Genomic DNA, 22,936 nt, shown 5'->3' with positions numbered 1-22,936 from the left:
CCCCTCTGCTTACACAGCTCTTAAGTGCTTCTTATACATCTTCCTGATGGGCACTCTCAGGCCTGTGTGCTCACAGTTCCTCTTGGTTTCCAGGGGTAACCCCTAGAGTGCCAGCCCTTCTCCAGGACACCACCTGTCTCCCAGGGTCGATCCACAGACTCCTCCGCCCATGCGCCTACTCGCCACAGTCTCAAGAGGGACCCCGTTATTGCAACAGTCCGTCTCGCTGGTCACACACTCCCAGGGAGTAAGCGTAGCTCTTCCACCCCCGAAACTGCTCCTCTCTGAATCTTCAGCATGCCTGGTCCCCATCAACCCCTTTTCATTTTACTGCTCCCCAATCACTTACTGAAGGAAGCGCCATCCACAAGCTGCAGTAGATCCCACCACTACTACCAGTTGTCATGGAGAGTTGGGGAGTCAAGGCCCTGTAACCCCATTTCCTGCGATTCACCATGACTCTCAGCCAGCCAATAAAATGGAAGGTTTATTGGATGACAGGAACACAGTCCCAAACAGAGCTTCTAGGTACAACCAGGACCCCTCAGTCAAGTCGTTTTGGGGGGTAGGGAGCTTAGACCCCAGTCCTGGAGCTCCCTCCATTTCCCCAGCCACCTATAAACTGAAACCCCCTCCAGACATCTCACTCCCGCTCCCCCTGGTTCCTCCTGCAGCCTTTTTCTAGTTTTCCGGGCAGAAGGTGTCACCTGGCCCCAACTCCCTTCCTGGGCACTCATGTTATATGCTCAGGTGTCTTCCCTCAATAAAAGTCTCCCATCCCCAATGCAGACAATCCCCAGGTCAATACTCTCCACTCCCTGCTGCATCACAACCTGGTATTTCATTCATCATCCATTGTAAAACTAGTTGCATCCAATCTAAGAAAGGATCTCACAAAGCAGGCCTATTATTAGTATTAGAATACCCATCTTTGTGATTGGTATATACAATTCATATATGAGTGACAAAAGCATAGTATGTGATTCGAGAGAGAGATTGATCAATAGATAGATAGATAATGCCAATTACTGTGACTCATTTCCTCTTCATGTCTGTCTATAAGTATTCATTATTAAACATTATTTACCAAAGAATATCTATGGGCTGGTCCACACTAAGAAGCGGAGTCGAACTAGGGTACGCAAATTCAGCTACGTGAATAGCGTAGCTGAATTCGAAGTACCCTAGTTCGAACTACTCACCTGTCCAGACGCCACGGAATCGAAGTCCGCGGCTCCAAGGTCGACTCCGCCACCGCCTTTTGCAGTGGTGGAGTACCGGAGTCGACCGCGGCGCTTCTGGAGTTCAAACTATCGCGTCCAGATTAGACGTGATAGTTCGAACTCCGAGAAGTCAAACTCACCGCGTTGACCCGGCTGGTAAGTGTAGAATAGCCCTATGACTATCTTACTCCGCAGATCATTTACAAGCAGCTCATCATAAGTAACTGGTGTTTGAGCCACTTTCACTGGCAACCTTTTTAACATGCCCTGTTTCTCTTCCTTGAGTGGATACATTGAATTAGCACACCAGAGTTCATTAAATATGAAGGTGTCAGTCCTCAACTGGTTTAAATTTTCATTGCTCCACTGAAATCAATTGAGTTTGAGAACTTACACCAGCTGAGAGTCTGCTCTCAAAGCTCATGATTATTAAGGCCCTGATCCAGCAAACCCCTTTAGAAAGTGCTTAACTTTAAACATGTGAGTAGTTCCACTGATGATTTACATTTGAAAACTCATCCTTTATTAGATTAGGGTTAGGACTAGGTCTAAATTGGTGTCAGAACTGTCACCACCTGAATATTTCTGCTTCCCCTATTAATCCATCTCCTACAATTGATGCATTTGAATTACTCACCCCTTCTGGGGACTGGTTTATTAACACAGAATAAGAGTTGTCTCAAATGTAAAATCTCCGAGTTGCCTTGGCCCAGACTCACCAGGCGGTTATGCCCCTCCTGGGCTCCTAGCTCCCGCATGGAGACCTTCACCATGGTGGGTTTATTTCATTCTCTTATCTAACATAACCATGGAGGCTCTCATAATCCATGCCATTGTCTCACCTGCTGAGCTCTTTGTCTCAGTGATACCTTGTGGCAGTGAGTTCCCCAGTTCAACTGTGTCCTCAGCAGTGTTGGGCAGAGGCCACCCTGGGCACTGTTCAGAACAGGGGGACTGGCTAGGTAGGGGAAGGAGGAGAGTGAGAGAGGAAGGAAGTGATGACCAGGGCTTGACAATGGGCAGAAGCAGAGGAAATAGTCTTTTGCTTGGAGATGAGGGTAGGAGGAAGCAAGTAGGGGTGGGTAGCCTGTTCCATGGGCCTGGAACCAGGTCAAAGGAGTGGGGCTGATAGAGGAGGGGACTAGTAGTCAGAGGGGTTAAGCAGGGAACTCTGAGGAAGGTGAGTCTGGGTGGAGGAATTGGCTCAATGATCCTCTCTTCCAAGTAAAACCCAACACTGATGTCATGGACAATGTCCACGTTCCTAATTGAAAGATTTTTTCAGTAATGTTCTGATTTCTGACATTTCAAAACATCGGTACTTTTGGTATTTTTTACCAAACATAAGATTACATTGAAATAAGAAAAGGAGGCCCACATAAGCCACCTTAGCACGTAACTGGCAGTACAAAAAATAAAGTTAAAATAATAATTCTAAATGGAAACCGCTGTTTAAAATGTTCCCAATATAAAATAAAAACTTTTAATTGAAAATGAGATTTTCCCACAAAAAATAAAATAAAATAAAATGGATGTCAGTGAAACTGTTTGTTTTGTTGAGAATATTTTTTTGGTCAAAGATTTCTGACCACTTCAGCTGTCTAACAGCTAAAGGTAATGACTGGAAAGGGTTTGTTCATCATTTGCTTACAGTCAATTAGACATACTTCAGTGCATTGTTGGGTCAGGCTACAGTGGTCAGTATCCTGAGGAACTGAACATGTTAGAAACCCTCAGGGTTAGATTCACAAGAGACCTGAGATGCCAGCTGCCACTTTAGGCACCTGGGGCTGGACTCACAAAGAAACATAACCTTGCAATGCTGAGTGGTCCCCACAGCTAAGTGTTAGGTACCTAGAAAATCCCTGGGGTTCAAAAAGCCCGTGTCTAGTGCTCAAAGAATGGGGGATGATGGCACCTCAGAATGGGATCCATAAAAGCCAATGTGCTTGGCAGCTCCTCGGCTAAGGCGACCAATGGGAGATGCAGTGTGCTAAGCCCTGCCCTTCTCTCAGAGGTAGGCACCTAAGCGCAGGCTACAGGGAGGTGTGTCCTGCCGCTGGGGATTCCCAGCTGTGACCCCTCTCCTGTAGTTAGGAGCTTAGGCCGTGTTAGCGATTAAGGAGGAGCTCCCTCACAACCGTTATCCCAGCACTTAGAGTATCACCTGGGGACTGGGAGACCCCAGATGCACATCCGCACTTCTGTCTCCAACACCCCAGGCAAATGCGCTGACCATGTGGCTAAGAGCTACAAGGGAAGTACTCCTGCTCCATCGTTCTGTGTGACATGCCTTTGGGGTCCCACTCCACTAGGCAAACTCTGGGCAGACTTACTGCACTGGCCCTGCAGGTGAGTTAGGGGGTGAACTCCTGTTGTGCCCTCACTCATGCGTCGCTCATGGGGCTTATGTATCTCTCCCCTCTACCCCCCAGCTTCCTGCATTGACTCCCAGAAAGAGATCACAGCTGGGAATCCCAAGCAGAGGGAGGCACCTCCCTGCAGCTTGGATTTAGGTGCCAAATTCCACAAGGGAGGCAGGGCTTTGTGCATGCCCCACTCCCTGGCATCTCCCCCTGGCTAGCTTAGGCAAAAAGCTGCCTTTGCAATGCCTACATCCCTCCGTGAATCTGGCCCTTGCAACCTGCTCAGGCTGGCTGGGTCACCCAGCGTGTCAGGGACACTCCCCTTTGCAACCTGGAACCTCCCCACTCCACATTGCATAATGTTATCACTCCCAGAATGTGACTGGACAATAATAGGCCACCGGGCGGGATTAGAACCAGTGCTTGGGGGCTTTCCATTGGCCATGATACCCGTCACTCTCAGTGATCTCGGAGAAGGTGGATGGAAAGAGGAGGTGAAGGCAGCACAGACAAGATGGGGAAATAGGGAGGAATGGGAGGCTGGATGCTCCTTTCCCATGGGGGGGGATAGACAAGCCAAGGGATCCCCCTCCCCAAGGCACTCAGCAGTCAGGCTGCCCCAATCGATCTTGCCTTCAGAATCAGGGGTACAGGGATCCCATGTCAGGCCTAACCCTTCCCCCAGGAGCCAGTGGCCAGCCTCCTCATGAGGGTGCCAGTGACCAGCGCTCCCCACGATCCTCCCCCTGCCTCGAGGGGCTTGTAGTGAGGGCTCTGCAAATCTCCCTGAAATTAATGTGGAAATGTTGGTCAGTCAGAGTCTGACTGTGATCTCGTTCACACTGGGTGTACCCCCTTTGATACCTGCCCTCTCCAGTAGAGATGTGAATGGTCTACACCAGGGGTTCTCAGCATTTCTCTTTTGAGGCCCTGCCCCAACATGCTATAAAAACTCCATGTCCCACCTGTGCCACAACTGTTTTTCTACATATAAAAGCCAGGGCTGGCTTTAGGGGGTAGCAAGGAGGGCAACTCACCAGGACCCCACGCCACACAGGGCACCGCAAAGCTAAGTTGCTCAGGCTTCGGCTTCAGCCCTGGGTGGTGGGATTTGGGGCCCCGGGCTGCAGTCCGGCACAAAAGGGCTTTGGTTTTCTGCTCTAGGCCTTAGTGAGACTAACGCCGACCATGCCTGGCACACCCCCTGAAACCTGCCTGCAGCCCCCCAGGGAGCCCAAACCCTAGCTGAGAACCACTGCTGTAGACCAGGAGTTCTCAACCTTTTCCTTTCTGAGGACCCCCCAAACATGCTATAAAAACTCCACGGCCCACCTGTGCCACAACAATTGGTTTTATGCTTATAGAAGCCAGGACTGGCATTAGGGGGTCACAAGCAGGGCCATTGCCTGGGTCCCCATGCCACAGGGGCCCCCAAGAAGCTAAGTTGTTCAAGGCTTTGGCTTCAGCCTCCGGTGGTGGGGCTCAAGGCCCGAGGCTTCAGCCCCATACAGCGGGGCTTCAGCTTTCTGCCCTGGACCCCAGTGAGTCTAACACTGGCCCTGCTTGACAGACCCCCTGAAACCTCTTTGAGGCCCCCCAGAGGGTCCCAGACCCCTGATAGACAACCACTGGTCTACACCATTGAGGGATCAGTCTTAGGCCTATTCATTGAAGCTTCCCTACAGTTTATTCACCTGATCCTCCTGGGCATGAATGACTTGACTTTAATGGAGTTACTCCTGATTTACACCATATTGGGTGAGAGCAAAATAAAGCTGACTCACTCCCGCTTTCCAGTGTGTTACATATAGCACCCTGCTCAACACACCTTGGGCTTAATTGTTTATTGCCTGGCATCTTGGACAATTGCTTATATTTGTGCAAAATTGAGTGCAAAGTGGGTGTCAGATGCTACCCTTCTAGAGCAATAGAGTTTCACACCCACTTGGCACAGATGCAAACGGCTCGGATTGAATTGAGCCATTCATAGGAAGTCAAGTATCAGAGGGGTAGCTGTGTTAGTCTGGATCTGTAAAAAGCAACAGAGAGTCCTGTGGCACCTTTAAAACTAACAGATGTATTGGATCATAAGCTTTCGTGGGCAAATGACGAAGTGGGTATTCACCCACGAAAGCTTATGCTCCAATACATCTGTTAGTCTTAAAGGTGCCACAGGACTCTCTGTTGCTTATTCATAGGAAGGGCATTCACATTGTGATCTCTCTCGGTAATTTTATGTAGAGGACAGGAATGATTGTCTTTGCTCTCTCTCTCCCCCATGTGGCCTCCAAAGAAAGGCCAGACAATCCACCCTCTTATGCTGAGTGTTAACAACAAAGAAAAGAACTGAACACAAATATTCTCTCCAGGTAATATTATGAGATGCTTCATGGGAACTACATCCCAAAGGACTGTAATGAAGCATTAATAGAGGACCTTGCATAGGAGCAAAGACAATTTATCACTCTTCCTGCCTCTGCATCACTCATTGACGTGACTCCTTTGTCAGAAGCAAATGAAGGTGCATGTGAATCTGTTCAGAGACTTCATATTTTTTACCTACTTTATAATAATTTATGGATTGCAAAGCAGGATAGACAACCCGGGATATTCGCAGCAACAGCAAGTCATTTATTTTTCCTGGTATGGTTTCATATTCATTAGGGGTGCTGGGGAATTTTCAAAGGGGTATTGGAGCCCAACTGTCATTGAATATTAACATAAATTGAAGTGGTTCTTGTTGACATTCCTGGATTCAGGGTTACTTAATTAAAGTGATAACTAATCACAGAGATTAGGGAGGTCTGATAGATAGATAGATAGATAGATAGATAGATAGATAGATGTGTTGTTTAGAGAGAGAAAACTGAATAAAATCTAGTTTAAAAATGTCATCATTACAATGAATTATATTTGCTAAGATTTTTTTCTTCCTGTACCAGATTCCAGGGTTTTCTTGTTCATGTGAATAGCTCATTGTGACCTGGCTTTTGCCTCAGCACTTTACTTCAGTAATCAGTAGAACTTGTAAATATAATGGAAACTTAGGCTGATGCTGAAGTTTTCAAAAGTAGAAGGGAGATACGGAGTCCATTCATCCCAGGGATTATTGGCAAATTTTGACTTTTTAATGCAAAAAAACCAAAACTTCAAAATGGTTTGTTCAAAAAAATCAATTGGTCAATAAATCCCTTCCCCCCCACATGCTGGAAAGTAGTCACATGGCACAATAAATATATAATAAATAAACAAATAAAAATAAAATAAATATTTATTCAAAAATCCAGTTTTCCATCATAACAAAAGTTGTGGAGGGAAATTTTCGACCTTCCCTATGGCTCTTCCTGAACTGAAGCTGGATTTTCAGAGGATCTCAGCTCCCATTATAGTTGCCTAAAAGAAGTGACCGATCTTTTCAAAGAGCAGAGCAGCCAGAACCTCCTCCTGAGAATGGTAAATTCCTTTGACGATCTGGTTTCATTCTTTGTGTGTCTAAACAGGAGTTGTCAGTTGCTGATGTTTTTCGAAAATCAGACTGAGAGTATTTTTTGTGATCCAGCAGCTCAGCTGTTAGAACACTAAGCTTCTAAACCTGAGCTGTGAGCTTGAATCTCAGTTGACCATCATGAGTTATTCTTCTTTTGAGATCTCTCAGAAATGTACAAGAATTATACTTGATCAGAAATTCTGTCAATTTTCTTCTTTTAGCAGAAAATTTTCTATCTAGCAAAACTTTTTGTGGAAACTGTTATCTGTCCCCCAAAATGTTCAGCTTTTGCAAGGGAAAATTGCACAATTTCAGCCAAGAACAGAAAATATTTCAATTGGGAGGGAAGAGAGTCAGAAAAAGCATTTCACTTACAAAAATCAAAATGTTTTGGGACTTTATTGGATGAAATATCACAAGTTTCCACTGAAAATTTCAGAAAAAAACCCCCAAAAAATAGAAAAGTACGTTTTTGCCATTAACATTTTTCATCGCAGTAAGAGGAAACATTTTCTGACCAGGTCTAGGAAGAACATGTATGGAACCTGAAAGTTACAAGAAAAGGTTTCAGAACACATATTAATATAATTGGATAATTCTGATGTGTCCTGGGTACTCAGAGGATGAGTAACAACTGGCCAGTGTGGTGTATTGACAGGACAAGCTATCATTATACGTTTGTGAGGGGTTGCCTGCTCCTGATAGCAGGCTAGGGGAATCTGTAGGGAATTGTGTGGCTTCGGCATTCAGTTTACATAGAGCCAGACTAGGGTACAATGTGGTGAGTTGTGTTTCTCTCCTTAGGAAGCAGCCTGCTTTGTCTCTCTCTGGTTTTAGGTTCTTGTGTGTTAGTCTCAGAAATGAATGTAGTGTTATATTGCTGCCTTCCAGCAAGAGTATTTTATGTTTTTTATTTAACTTCCCTGTGTATAACAGACAGCAGTGGCACAACCTTCCTCTGCATACAAAAGGTTGTAGGGCATATGCATTGGGAAAAGATGTTTGTTTCAGCTCTCTTCATTCTAACTGAATTTTTCTGATGTCTTTCCCATTCTTGCCAGGTAGGACATGACCAACCAAACCTCTGTGACTGAATTCCGTCTCCTGGGATTTTCTGACATCCGCGAGCTGCAGATCTTGCACTTTCTTCTGTTCCTGTTTGCTTATGTGGCCGCCTTAATGGGGAATTTCCTCATCATTGTCCTTGTGACCCTCGACCATCACCTCCACAGCCCCATGTACTTCTTCCTCAAGAACATGTCATTCTTAGACCTCTGCTACATCTCTGCCACCGTCCCCAAATCCATAGTGAATGCCATCATGCAGCGCCACTCCATTTCTTTCCACGGCTGCTTCCTGCAGTTGTTTTTCTTCATCATGTTTGGGACAGCAGAGTTGGCCTTGCTGACGGTCATGGCATATGACCGCTACCTGGCCATCTGCAGCCCTCTGAGATACAGGACAGTCATGAACAGCAGAGCATGTGTCCAGATGGCTGCAGGGTCCTGGCTTAGTGGAGCACTGTATTCAGTGTTGCACGTGGGTAACTCATTCAGTTTACCTTTCTGTGGGCCCAACTTTGTCCACCAGTTCTTCTGCGACATCCCACCCCTCCTGCAGCTCTCTTGCTCTGACACGCAGCCCAACAAGGTCCACAACATTGTCTTAGCCCTCTGCTATGGCTTTATCTGCTTTATCTTTATCTTTGTGTCCTACATTCACATTTTCAATACTGTAGTGAGAATCCCCTCTGCAGAGGGCAGGTATAAAGCCTTCTCCACATGCCTGCCCCACCTGATTGTAGTCTCCTTGTTCGTCGGCACTGGATTCTTCATGTACATGAAGCCAAACTCTAGGGCCCCATCCACTCAAGACATGTTGGTGCCTGTGCTCTATGCTGTTGTACCACCAGTACTGAACCCTATTATCTACAGCCTCAGGAATAAGGAGATAAAAGCAGCGCTGAGAAAAGTGAAAAGGCACGGGTGGAACATGGCCACATATTTCCAATGATCTGCTAAAAATATTTGAGAAAAGCATAACAGAAGGTACCCAGATACTATAGCAATGGGTGAAAAAATAAATAGCTGAGGTTGGGATTATTAGATAGATAGATAGATAGATAGATAGATAGATAGATAGATAGATAGATAGATAGATAGATAGATAGATAGATAGATAGATTCAGGATGTATCAAAGTTTCTATTTCTCTCCATATGTCAGCAAATATAAGTTTCTTCTATTTTATCTTACTCCTAGTGCTGCTCAGAAAGCATCCTGGAAATATTTTTTCTTATGTAAAAGTTAGACTTTTCTTAGACAATCTCAAAACCAGTGTGTGACCTTCAGTAAGTCATTTGAATCTCCCTATGCCCCAGTTCCCCTTATGTAACATGCAGGTGATTGGGACCAAAGGTCAATATTTCAGGGAAAAAAATGATGGAAGGGAAATGGAGGGGATAATGGAAATGGGGTATTTTGTCTTGATCTGTAGTCAGCCGACTTCCTGACTCCCTAGGCGGCTGCCTTCCAGATCAATCTGATTTCCCCGGTGTGCAGCCTGGCTCCCAGAAGCCTCCTCCACCTATGCCTCAGACATCAGGCCTGTCCATGACTTTTACTATATATCCCTGACTAAAACTTGCAGGGGGCTGCACGGGTGCACCGTGGGTGCTGGGGGAGGTCAGCCTGAGTGCTGGAGGGGTTGGCAGGGCTCCCTACCTGGCTCCATGCCTCTCCCTCCCCTCCCCGGCAGCAGCAGAGTTTGGGCATGGGAGGGGGTAGGGGGTTGGGGCATGGGACGGGGTGAGGCAGGCTCTGGGCGGTGCTTGCCTGGGGGGATCCCTCACTCAGCTGCTAGGCAGACGTGTGGCAGGACTCATTGGCCAAGCAGGCCAATCCCAGTCGTGAGCCTAACTGCAGGAAAGTGGATAAAGCTTCATAAACAGTTATTATAACCTATAGCAGCAAATGTTGATGGGAAAAGGTATGAAAGGAAGACAGAGCGACTGGATTAGTCTGAAGAAAAAGGCCTCCTGATATAATCAAGGACTGTGTTAAGATCTCATGCCTGGTACACAGGGTAAGTATGGGACTGGAAATCAATGGACCCAAATTGGTGTCAGAAATTAGTTCTAAATGATGGACACAATAATTAGGGGATCTTTTTATCTCTTTATCTCTTTATATCTTCTGGTCCTTAAAAAGAGACTTCAGAGGGAAAATTGAGGGATGGGGACACAGATGTGGACTCTGGCTGACTGAAAGACAAGGAAAGGGGAAGGAGTGAACTTCATATTCTTGGCTGCCACCTCCAGCATCTGCCAGGACCCCAGTGTCCACCGTCACACCACTGGGCCTTTGTCATCCTAATCCTGAGAGATGTACTCATCAGACCAGGCCAGAGAGAGGGATTTAGATGCTATCGCCCATTCAACTGACTCCAGCTCAAGCTCAGCCGCTACCCAAGATGGGAGACTTTGCTGTTACCTCCCACTCATATGCCCTTTTCCTTCCCCACCTTTTTCCTTCTCTTTTTTCTCCCTCTCCTTTTTCCTTCTGTCTATTAAAAGTCTGGCTTAGCTGGCCAAGATGGCATCTTCTGCAACATTTCTGTTAACCTTTGACCAAAGAGTCAGCTAAAAGCAATGTCCAAAACAGCCTAAGAACATAAGAACGGCCATACTGGGTCAGACCAAAGACGCATCTAGCTCACTATCCTGTCTTCTGACACCGGCCAATGCCAGGTGTTTCAAAGGGAATGAACAGAACAGGTAATCGCCAAGCGTCCATCCCCTGCTGCCCACTCCCAGCCTCTGGCAAACAGAGGCTAGGGATATCATCCCTGTCCATCCTGGCTAATAGCCATTGATGGACCTCTCCTCCATTAACTTATCTGGTTCTTTTTTGAACCCTGTTATAGTCATGGCCTTCACAACATCCTCTGGCAAAGAGTTGCACAGGTTGACTGATGCTGGTACAATTTGTCAAGTCTCATTGTGACTGGTAAGACCATGTGCTGGACCTGTGTTTTTCCAGCGGTGAGGTTGTGAGTAAGAGTCAACGTCAGAGACAAAAGCTGCATTTTCTACCTTGGCTGTTCTTTTCTCTCCCCTCTTGCATGTGCTTGATTTGAAACGGGATCAGACTTTAACGAGAGACGCAACAACCCCAGCACCAGCCCCTTTGAACTAATTTCATTTATTTTCCTGAAAAAGAACAGTTATCGCCATTTTTGACATCATCTAAAAGACAGTCAGAGAAGTTTGGTTTTGTTTTTCTTTTCCATTCCAAAGACTCTCTCCAGCTAAAGGGAAAATGAACAAGCGATGGTGCTAAATAAAAGCCTTACTTAAGATTTTGCATTTCAAATGCTTTACCTGTTTCCCCTTCTTCTTTGTATCTTTAATAAAAAGTTTAAAGGATTTTTAATAATGAGTTTGCCATGACACTGAGCAGGCTGAGGTCTCTGTATACCAAACCCTGAACCTTGTTTAAAATGGTTTCATACTGGACAGTGACTGGGTCATGTTAACACATTTGACTCTTTGGGCTCATTTCTTCCATCAAAATTAATACAACAGAGTTCCATCTTCATCTACAGCCGACCCAGGAAAAGCCATTCCTTGGCCCTCAACAAAGTGGCCAGGGTCCTAAACACATTGGGAATGCCATTGCAGAACCTGATCATCTGCAGCCTGAGGAACATGAAGGTGAAAGGGGCCTTGACAGACACCCTCAGGAGGAAGCTGTATTTCTTCAAGGAACCCCAGGGCACTTGACTGGGTCTCTAAGAGGGGAATTGTGTAAAAGCCAAGAGATAACATTTTCAAAAGCACCTAAGCGACTTAGGAGCCAATGTCCCATTTTCAAAAGTGCCTTAGTCACTCCAGAGCGTAAGTCCCATTCAAAGTCAATAAGACTTAGGACTAGATTGGTAATGGCACTGAGGCATCTAGTGGGATTTTCAAAAGCACACAGGCATGTAAAACTCATTGATTTCAGTGGCATGTAAGTGCAAAGGTGCTTTGGAAAATCCTACTATGCACCTAAATGGCCCTCTTATGGCCCTATTAAACTCATAAGCACCTAAGTTGTATTTGAAAATGAGACTTAGGTTCTTAAATTAGATGGCTTTGAGAATTTTCCCCGATGAACAGAAGACACTGTCGCTGTGGGTACGTCTACATGACTATTTTTAGCTGACTAGCTCAGTCAAAGCTAGCACAGATATTTCTGCTTGAGCTGGAAATTACACCTGAAGCTGCACAATACACAAATCCTGACTGTGTGTGTGTGTAAGAAAGAGAGAGAGAGAGAGAGAAAGAGGGAGAGCGAAATGACAACTAGACAACTTATAGCCAGGTCAACACTAGAAAAGATTTGCCAATATAGCTATCCTGGCAAACTTTCCTAATGTAAATACAGCTTTTGCCAGCTTTGGTTGCTATAGTTTAGACCAGTTGTTCAAGAGAAATTAGCTATACAGGAAAATGACCTTTACGCCAGTGTAGCCATCTTCACATTATGGCTTTTGCCGGTATCGAAATATCACAGAATTAACCACAACCCATAAATGACACTGCTATGATGGCAAATGTTTCTAGTGTAGGCCTAGCCAGCCTATGTGTTCCTTTGCAAGGTTACATTATATGTGTATATTTCTGAGACTTTGCTTTGAGTGTGTGTTTCCTAGTGAATAATGTTGCATGAATGTGTCTGTTTTAGTCTGTGTACGTTATTTGGTGTGTAGATAAATGTGCATGTGAGTTTTGACATTCCTCTGAGTGTCCTTCAGAATGTACATACTTAGCAGCTTTGGCAATAGCCAATACTTGGCATTTCACCACAGGTCAGAAAACACCTTGCCCAGTGCTGGGGATGAGATATAGTTTTCCCCTTAGACCACAATTTTCAGAAGAATTCACTTCCCACTCAGGCACCAAATTAAGTGGCCAGATTCTTAAAAGATTCCAGTAGACTAGGGGCTGAGGAGAGCTGTCCAGAAAGTGATTTTTTTCTCCTCTAATTTTTTCTTGGAATTATTTTGAGTTTTCATTTATAAATATAAAAACCCAAAGAATAACAATTCCTGAACATTTTCTATGAGAACTGATTTTTTTTCTGGAGAAACTATCAATGGCATTTGGGTGTCTACATCCTTTCAACTCTTTAAAATCCCAGGCTTGGTGACTGGGCAGTGACAGGGGAACTGGAACACACCAAGGTTGTGTAGCTGGTTTAAACTCACACTCACAGCCTGTGTCAGCCGTCGGAACAGAACCTAGATGTCCTGATTTAGGATGAGACTAACAAATTAAAGGGAGCTAGGTGCTGACATACCACTGAATTTCCTTGACAGTTGAGTTTCTTACTGCTTTAAGCTGCACTGAGAATACCACTCGACTTCACCCTTTGAAGACTGCTCAGGGACGAATTTTATCTAATAGTGAAATCAGCCTCATGATCACCTCTAACTGAGGGAACAATCATAACTCAACCCTAGAGCTGATCACAAAAACAAGTCCCATTAGTCATTGTTTAACCTATTTAAAGTGTTTATATGAAACACCACGACTGCATTATCTGAGCCAGGAGGGCTAAAAACATTGACTCAAAACTTTTCCCAACAGAAAATTGCAGGGTTGACAAAATAAAAAAAAAATATCAGAGAACGTGTCTATTGTCCTTTTACATTTTCCAATTTTAATTGCAAATAAATAATGACTATCCTCCCAAATTCAATAGCTAGTGGGAATGAATGACTCTGTAACCATTAGAAGTTACACTCTTGTAATGAATCAAATGGGGTAAAGAGCTAAGAAATTGCGGACCAATTTTGAACTTTTTTCTCAACTTCCACTCAGATTCACATGCAAAGAATATGGATTTAAAACTGTGACAGGCCAGCTGGTGTAAATCAGCTGTAGCACTATTGAAATCAAAGGCTAGATCCCCAGTTGATGAAAATCCTCCACAGCTCCTTTGTAGGGCCTGATCCTCTGTTGGCATAAATAGGCTTAGCTACTCTGAAGTCAATTTACATCAGCTCAGGGCCTGGCCCTTAGTTTTTAGTCTTTGCCTTTGGGTACCTCTTAGAGCATTAAACCCTGCAGCTGGTCTGTGTGATCTGACTAGGGCTCATGGAGCTGAGGCTAGGGGGCTGTTTTACTGTGGTATAGATGTTTGGGCTCTGGCTGGACCCTGGATTCTAGGATCCTGCGTGGTGGGAGGGTCCCAGGGCTCAGGCTGCAGTCCAAGGCTGAATGTCAACACCACAATTAACAGCCCCTGAGCTCTGTGAGCTGGAGTCAGCTGGCATGGGCCAGTTGCAGGTTTCTAATGATAATGTGGACGTACCCTTAGTGACCAACTTCAAGCAGCCAGGGCAGCCTGAGCTGTGGGTTCCTCTGGTGGCTGCATCCCAAGAGCTGCTGATGCAATGCAGGTGAAAAAAACAAAATCTCTGCTCATCCAGAGTTAAATATGTGGAACTAATGAAGGAACAGGCTATTCCAGACCAGCTGGGGCTCTGGTGCCACTGGGCTCTGAGCTATTCTAGATCACGTCTCTGCTACAAATACACATTTTATTCTGTAAACACCTGGGGACATCCTGGGGCCTAAGCTCAGCCTAATTTCTAGCCAAGGGTCCTTCCAGGGAAGCTGCCACCATGTGAGATCTAGGGCAGGTGCTGTTCCCCCTCTGTGAGGTTAAGCTCAGCTGGGGCAGGTGATTTGCTCTAGAGGTGAGATCAGAGCTGGGCTCACAGCCCAAGAGACTGGATTCAGCCATTTAGCAACAGAGCAGGGACATCTTGTAGTGACCCTGTCAGAGGCCTGCACAAGCCAGTGTCAGCTCTAGAGCTGCTTGCAGGGAATACATCACATCTCTCTATGTGAGACAGATGCATGTATGTCTATCATTCTCCGTAGAGATAGAAAGATAGTCATGTACCTTTATTTGCTATTTTTCTCACTGTCTCTGATACCATTAAAATGGAAAAAAAAGTCGATGATGGTTCTGAAGGAGATTAGAGAGATACAATGTCAGACAGTAAAAAGTCAGTATGAAAGTTTTAGAGTTCACTTAAATAGCTGAAAGCTAAGAAATAAAAATGATGACACAAGATGACAAAGCACCAGGCTTAATTTTTAAAGCAAATTTTACTGAACATTTTCTACTGATGCCCAGGCAAATTTCCATCTATGCAGAGCCCTTCCCTTCTATGGTGACAATGAACACACGATGTCAAGTAACACAGAGACTGAAACAATGTCAATGTCAGCTTTTGCCTTTTGGCCCTGCTCCTCCGGCCAGAGCCCCGCAGTCCCGCTCTCCCGGCCGGAACCGGAGGCCCCACTACCTCGCGGCCCAGCTCTCCTGGCCAGAGCCCCACAACCCCGCAGCCCCGCTCTCCTGGCGGGAGCCCTGCAATCCCGCGGTCCCGCTACCTCGGTGAAAGCGCGGCAGGTCCTGCGGCCCCGCTACCCCCGCCAGAGCCCCTCAACCCCGCCGCCCCGCTCTCCCAGCCGGAACTCCGTAGCCCCACTGTCCGTGCCAGAGCCCCGCAAACCCGTAGCCCCGCTCTTCCGGCTGAAGCCCCGCAACCCAGTGGTCCCACTCCCCGGGCTGAGCGCGCAAGTCCCGCAGCCCCACTACCCCGGCCAGAGCCCCGCAACCTCGCTCTCTCTGCCGGAGCCGCGTGGCCCCGCTAGCCCTGCCGGAGCCTCGCAACCCCGCAGCCCCGCTCTTCCATCCGGAGCTCCGCAACCCTGCACTCCCGGCCGGAGCCCGGAGGCCCCTCTACCCAGGCTAGAGCCCCGCAACCCCAGTGCCCCGCTACCCGGCCAGAGCCCTACAACCCTGCAGCACCTCTCTCCCGGCCGGAGCCCCGCAACCCCGCGGTCCCGCTCCCTCGGCCAGAGCCCCGCAACCCCGCATCCCCGCTCCTTCCGCCGGAGCTCCGCAATCCCGCGGTCCCGGTCCCCTGGCCCGAGGGTCGCAAGTGCGTCTGGCCCGCTCCCGCAGCTGGAGCCCCGCAACCCCGCGGCCCCGCTACGACAGCCTGAGCGCGGAAATCCGAAGTGTCGCCCACAGAGCACATGCCCCATGAATCTGGCCTCGCACTGGCTAAAGCCAACCCTGGGGCTGGGAGGAGGTTTAAGTCCCTGATCCCGTTTCGGGCTTCTTTGTAGGAACAATGAGTTCACAGCCAGCTGGTGAGTGAAAGGACCCTGCTCTAACTCGCTGCAGACTGTCCCTACGCACCCTGCTGACATGCAGTAACAGTTGGTTACAGCACTTTGATCCAGTGCTCTTTGAAACAGGACAAGATCAGCAGGGTCATATGGACTGTTAACCCACTGGCTAGTGCAGTGTAGATTCACATCCCAGCTTGCCACAAAATAAATGTTCATGTAGACAAGCCCATAGTCCTTTACATCCCAGCCAAGCCTGCCCAAGGAGGGGAGCAAGGAGTTCCCATTTGTGGGTTGGATCCCTGGCTGCTAGAGAGACCCAGCAACTCAGGAAATCCAACAAATGGACATGGAAATGGCCGCTGGATAATACAGTGATTGATTGACAGAGAATGATCCATGATTCCTCAGTTCTGGAAGATCAAAGCCATCACAAGCTGGGAAAAATTCCACAGAAACTGTCACAGTAAGTTTGCTATTTCAGTTATATATTCATATATATATGAATAACAAGTGAGGCTTCTTAAGACTTTTGCTATCAATCCTCTCAAGCATACTGAGCCCCATAGATTTTTTTTAAGCAGAAAAACAATTGATTTTTCAAGAAGTCCCCAAAATTCCCAAATTGTGGGGTTTTGGCAACCAACAACCAAACCTATTCAGCCACAAATGGCTGAAAACAGAACATTTTCAACGGTCACTCCTCCCAAAAAAAGGAGTTTTCTTTTTTCTGTGTATCTAGAAAAAAAACAGAAATCCTATTTTTGCTTTGCATATCTAGATCTATAGATATGTGAAAATAGGATATATATGCAAAAATAGATATAGATATAATTGTATATACATACACACAGAGGGGGTAGCTGAAACTTATTTGGAAAAGTTGTTGGCTTGAAAACTCGATTTTGCTTTCAAATGAATTTAAAGAGAAAATTTCTGGCCACCTCACCCCACATTGGAAACATAGCATTAAGTTCGGTTGGGGAACACTAATATTGTCCAATGACACCATAAATTCAAAACCATTCATTTTATTGCAGCCATTTTCATTTTGATTTCACAGGGAAGAATGGCAGAATGGCAAAGCTGAGTAGCAGCAAAGCTAAGAGCCCACAGAATATGTTCTATACACACTAGCACTTTTACAGTCAAGGTCAGAGTTGAACCAGGCAGCCAAAGTTTGACCCTGCCTGGGGACATACAAGGGGTAATGAGTCTAGAAACCTGATCTCCTGGTGTAGCTTCATAGCCACTGTACAGCACTGCCACCAGCGGAGTACAAAATGCTGTAAGTGAGTGCACAGAACATACACATGGTAAGACATAGACTATTCCCCACAGAGCTCCCAGTCCTTGTGGACCAGGCAGAAAAAGGGAGGGAGGGGAAACAGAGTCACAGGGAGGGGAAGTGACTGGCCCAAGGTCACACAGCTGGTCAGTTTAAGATTCAAGAAAAGAATCCAAAGAATGTCTTGTAGCATCAATAGCTCTTCTCCTTCCCTGGTGTTTACTCCCTGCTGCATTCACAGAAGGCCTCAACTTTTCCAGGCTAAACAAGCTGAACTCTTTTAGCCACCTCTTGTAAAACAGGCTCCCCATTGCCGCAATAGGACAACTGTCATTCGTAGGAGTCATTAATTTGGAATGTAATTTTATTCCATTTTTATGCTGCATTGTATTGAGCCCCATCTTGGACCAGATCCTCAGATGGTGGGAATGGCCAACGCTCCATTGACTGTAAGAAAACTAGGGCAATTAACACTCATGTGATAATGCACCTGACAAGTGAGCTGGTTGTCAGAGGTCAGGAGCACTCTAATCCTAACCCTTGTCCTTCCCTCCACAGAGGCAGCACACAATGAACTGAGAAGGAAAATGTCCAACCACACCACCGTGACCAATTTCTGTCTCCTGGGATTCTCTAAAACAAATGTCAACAAATATAAAACCCCAAACTCTTCTTTCCCAGGCAGGGCCTTTTTCCCCAAAAAGGGGAAGAACCAAAGGTTCCATGAAATTCATTAGAGACCTTACTATAGCTATTGATTTTGTGTGCAAGATGCTTAGGTAGCATGATGATGGGTGGCAATATAAAGCCCTAAAATAGATGATAGATAGATAGATAGATAGATAGATAGATAGATAGATAGATAGATAGATAGATGCCAATTTTTCTGTTCATGATTCTCTCTGTCTAGTTGGTCAGATCATGCAGTTTCAACAGAGGTGAAGCTGTTTATGGGAATGTGTCAATTTCCTCAAAACATTCATTGGAAACCAGGTGTAGGAGAAGGAGAAAGCCCTTACACCAGGCTCCATGATTCAGGCTAAGGCCTAAATAAAAGTCATGCCCTGCTGATGTAAAGCCAAGTTAGCAAGAGTCAGGCTCTGAGCAAAAATCAGGCCTGGTTACAAAGCAGAGGCCTGCTTTCAGAGTCACTGTCTGGTACGTGAACTTGGCAAGAATAGTGCTAGTGCTGCAAAAACAGAAACACTCCAAAGAAGTGCTAGGCACAGTACACGCACCCCAGAAGGGCGATATCAATACACCCCGATACCAGTGATACAGTGATTGAAAGTGATACAGGGACACACCAACCCCTCCTAAGGATAAGGTCAGGATGACAGGATGATGGATAGAGATGTTTTGATCGAACCAACAGGTACAAGGTAAAAGGTGATAACTAAATATGTCAGAAGGGCAACATGTAACTTGTTTGTATCAGTGTATAGAAGGGGGGTCACAGAGGTGGTGTCTTTGTCTGGCTGAGGGGGGAGAAGAAGGCCCATTGTAATGGGCATACGTGTCTTAGTATCCCTGTACAATCTATGGGGTGCTATTATTGTTCTTCATTGACAATAAACCTGGCCAAGTGCCTTGGCTTCTGAACTGAGTCTGTGGTCTTCTTGGGCAGTTCGATCAGAGCCTGCCATACTGGCTAAATGCCCAGAGCCAATGCAGCATGCAGAGAGAAGGAAACACCCCACTGGTCCCCTCCCTCAGGGAGTCCCCTGGGAAGGTAGATCAGCACAGTATATTGTTAACACTGTTGCAAGCATCGCATAGCATTTTGGGGAGGGTCAAAGGTGTGTGAGTGGAGACTGGAAGTTTCCTTTGCAGAGTCCGAGAGGCCGAGGGGGGGAGAAAGAAGAAGAGCAGAGAATGGGTTAACTCGACACTGCAGCTAGCAAGCTCAGTCTGAATATAAGAAGCTGACTCCATCCCAAGGCCATCTGCTACCTGCCAAGACAGAAGGGGGAAGTCCACCCCGCCCCACCCCACCGGACTAGCCGTGGGAAGGAGAGTTGTTGAAAGAAATGCAGGGGCCTGGGAAAGGAGCGCGATGGCAAAGGCCAACCAGGAACAAAAAGAACTGTCTCACGGCCCTGAAGCTGATGTATTTTGGGGAAAGCTGAGGAAGCCGTGGAAGGCTGGTTTGAACTGGTACACAGAGCATGGAGAACAAAGGTTCCTGAAGGAGATGCCCCCCAAAAGAACCCAGGACTTAAAAACCCTCCTGAGAGCTGAAGCAAATCGGAGAACACAGCGGATTCTTATGACCTGGGCCCAGGACAGCACTCCCATCCACCTTTCCCCACTTCTTCTTCTCTTCTTTTTACGTTACACCCAGGCTTGGCCAGCTTTGGGTTGGGCATATGTGAATATGAAAGTGGGTTAGGACTTGGGGCATTAATGTTTTCTTCCTTCCTCTGAGTGATGTGGAAGCATTTCCAGCACTCTCCACTGTTATTTTATTATTTTATCAATAAAGCTTTAAAAATTTAGACACTTGGTGTGTGCTTTGTCATCTCCTCCCCAAAAGATTCTGTGGCCCCAGCCAGATCAACTGTGGGCCCCGGGCAGATTAGTAATGAAAATCTGTCACAAGAACACAGACACAGCCAACAACTGACAACACCAGACAGGAAGTCAGGCTATCTGGCTGGCCAGTGCGTCTCCTCCTGGGGTCCTGTCACTCCAGCTGCCAGCCAACCTGCTCCACAACTGCCTGGCTGCCTGGCTGCCAGGCTCACGAATCCTCAGCAGTCCACCTCACAGGGCACTTGGTAGGTGGGGCTTCCCAGGCAGCTGCATCCCCAGGCTAAAGGGGAGAACGCGTGACTACCCCATGTGTCTCCCCAGCCCGACGACCCCTCCTGCCCCCTGCACACAGCCCGCGGCCACACTGCTCTCCCCAGCCCATTTTAATTGTGGGAGGATGAGGGAGGGAAGGCTTCTGCCAATGAGAGCCTGGTTGGGACACTCGCTTTCACATACACACACACACACTCACCTCACCAGGGAGAGCAGCCAAATGTTCCAGAGGGAGGCACAGGGAGAGAAGGACAGAACCCCTCTCCTTCCCTGCCCCTGGCAGGCCATCTCGGGTGGTACTTGACCCTCATACCTCCCCTATACATCGCCTCTGGCAAGATGGAATTTCTGGAGAAAGAGCCAACAGAGCCAACAGCCCAAGTGGTCACGGCTTGGGCTGCTCTGAATTAGGGAAAACGGACTCTCACAGAGCCCCCAACTGTTGGCTACAGAGTCACTATCTTTGTCCCAATGAGGAGTTAATTATTTAGACAAAGTGGAATGGTTCCAACAAGAAAAACGGGGGAAAAGCCCAAGACTTTTTCCATCCTGATGTTTAGGACACTTGTCTGGAAGGAGGGAGAGCCAGGTTCAAGCCCCTGCTTCTGACATCTAGAGAAATGTCCCTGCTGGGGAGGCTATAGGCATGTTTCTGGTGAGTGGGGGAAGACTGCACAGCTGCTTCCAGGGCTTCTATATGTTTTATTGAAAAAATTAAGACTTTAGACACTTCGGCTAATCATCTGGCCATGCAAGCTTAGGGTGAGCAATGAAAAATAAAATAACAAGGGGCTTTTAGAAATCTTTCTGAATGAAGGTTGGATAATTTGAAAGGGTCTCCAGGATCTAGGTGGGTCACACATATGGTTCAGTCAATGGGAGTTGAGCACCTGATTCTTTTAAGCCACTCTGACAACCCCTGTCACAGATCACAGCCTAGACTAAGAATCCACTGTATTGTTCCAGACTTTGAAGCACCCACATTCCCTTTGTTCCCACTCTAATTGCACAAGCTGCAGGTCCCTCCACTGGGCCAACCCCGTTCCTGGTGCCTTTCCATGAAAATCAATGGATATGAACCTAGGATAACTTTGGCCCATCCTGATAAGATGTTTTCCAATAATTCCTCTGCTAATTCCCAGTGGGGATAATCACAGCTCTGCACTCCTCATGGGGATTTCCTAGGGGATTCTCCTCTCAGTCTGATTGCTTTGGTTGCTATCAGTACCTGAATCCTCGGGCTGATATGTCCCTTGAACACCATTCAGAAGCTTAATGCTGTGTCAAGGCCTGAGACTAGATTGTGCCCCAATAAGGAATCATTAGAAAGCAGGACAATCCCTGGCCTTAGCCCCCACTGGATGTGTGAAAGGACATGACGTCTCAGTTCATATCCCATTTCCATGTAACTGCTACAGACATCTCAGAGCAGGAAAGGACAGGCTGGCTTGGGAGATAAGAGATGAAGCAATTGCTTTCATCTCTAATCCAACTGTCCCAACCCAACCCCACTGAGCAGTGGTCAGATCCACAAAAGTCCAAAATTTACATCCTCAAAACCTCTGCTCAACTGCTGCCTAACCCTGTAAGTGCCCACGGTTCCCTGGATAAAGACAATTACAGTCTCACGCTGCATGGGTTTGCAGATGGTGACATAGTGGCCATATAAACCCAAGGTTTGTTCTATTAGGTTCTTTTTGCAAATCACAGGCTTAATATTTCTGAAATTCAGGAGAATCCCAGGCCTTGGAAGTTAAAAAGATAGAGACAGAGCCAGGATTGCAAAAGGACTTAGGCACCTAACTGTTCTAATAGGTGCCCAGTGGGATTTACAATTCACTTAAGAAGACTAGGTGCCTAACTGCGATAGAAAATGAACAGGACTTAGCCACCTAGCTCACATAGGAGCTTTGATAAATCACACTAGGTGCCTGTCTCCATCTTTAGGTGCCTAAATGACTTTGTAAACACAGAAGATGGGCTGGAATCAGGAAACACTGCAGGAGATCCTAAGACTTGTGCTATGCAGGGGTCAGACTAGAAGATCACAATGGTCCCTTTTGGCATGGAAATTGATGAATCTGTTAGTATGTAGGCCTGTTAGCCTGAGATAGAATTTTGGGTTTTGTTTGACTTCTGATACTTTTATATTCTTACTAATATGTGTGAACAAAGACACTGTGTGTTGCATTTCCCACAACCAGATGAGGCTTACAGTACAAGGAGAAAAGATAAGGGATATGGTTAAAGTGTTCCTGGACATGGTGGGAGTGTAATATACGAGCATACTCTGGAAGGCTGCCTGGCTCCTCTCTCAAGCCAAGGTCAAGAAACCAATTAGGAGGGGCAAGGAAGGATGTGGGGGAGAATAAGAGACACTAAAAGCCAAAGAAATGCCTGTTCCTGACCAAAGCACAACCTCACTCCTTACCCCTCCTGTGAGATACAAAAAAGGTGGTACTAATGCCCCCACACTCAAGACCCTCCAAAATGAAACATGACCATAGATTGTAAGAGGTGGGACTGAGGGTGTGCGCTGCAGGTATATTTAGGCCATCTACAC

General features: G+C 46.6%; 1 protein-coding gene across 1 annotated transcript; it reads left to right on the top strand.

The window, feature by feature from the left end:
• The first annotated feature begins 8,144 nt into the window (after window positions 1-8,144).
• Window positions 8,145-9,089, top strand: LOC120379978 (olfactory receptor 14A16-like). The gene has a single exon (XM_039497490.1). The coding sequence runs from the start codon at window positions 8,145-8,147 to the stop codon at window positions 9,087-9,089; it is 945 nt and encodes a 314-aa protein (XP_039353424.1).
• The last annotated feature ends 13,847 nt before the right edge of the window (window positions 9,090-22,936 follow it).

Source organism: Mauremys reevesii, linkage group 13, assembly GCF_016161935.1.
Source record: "Mauremys reevesii isolate NIE-2019 linkage group 13, ASM1616193v1, whole genome shotgun sequence".
Classification (NCBI taxonomy): Eukaryota; Metazoa; Chordata; order Testudines; family Geoemydidae; genus Mauremys; species Mauremys reevesii.
This window is presented reverse-complemented; position numbering and strand designations above follow the sequence as displayed.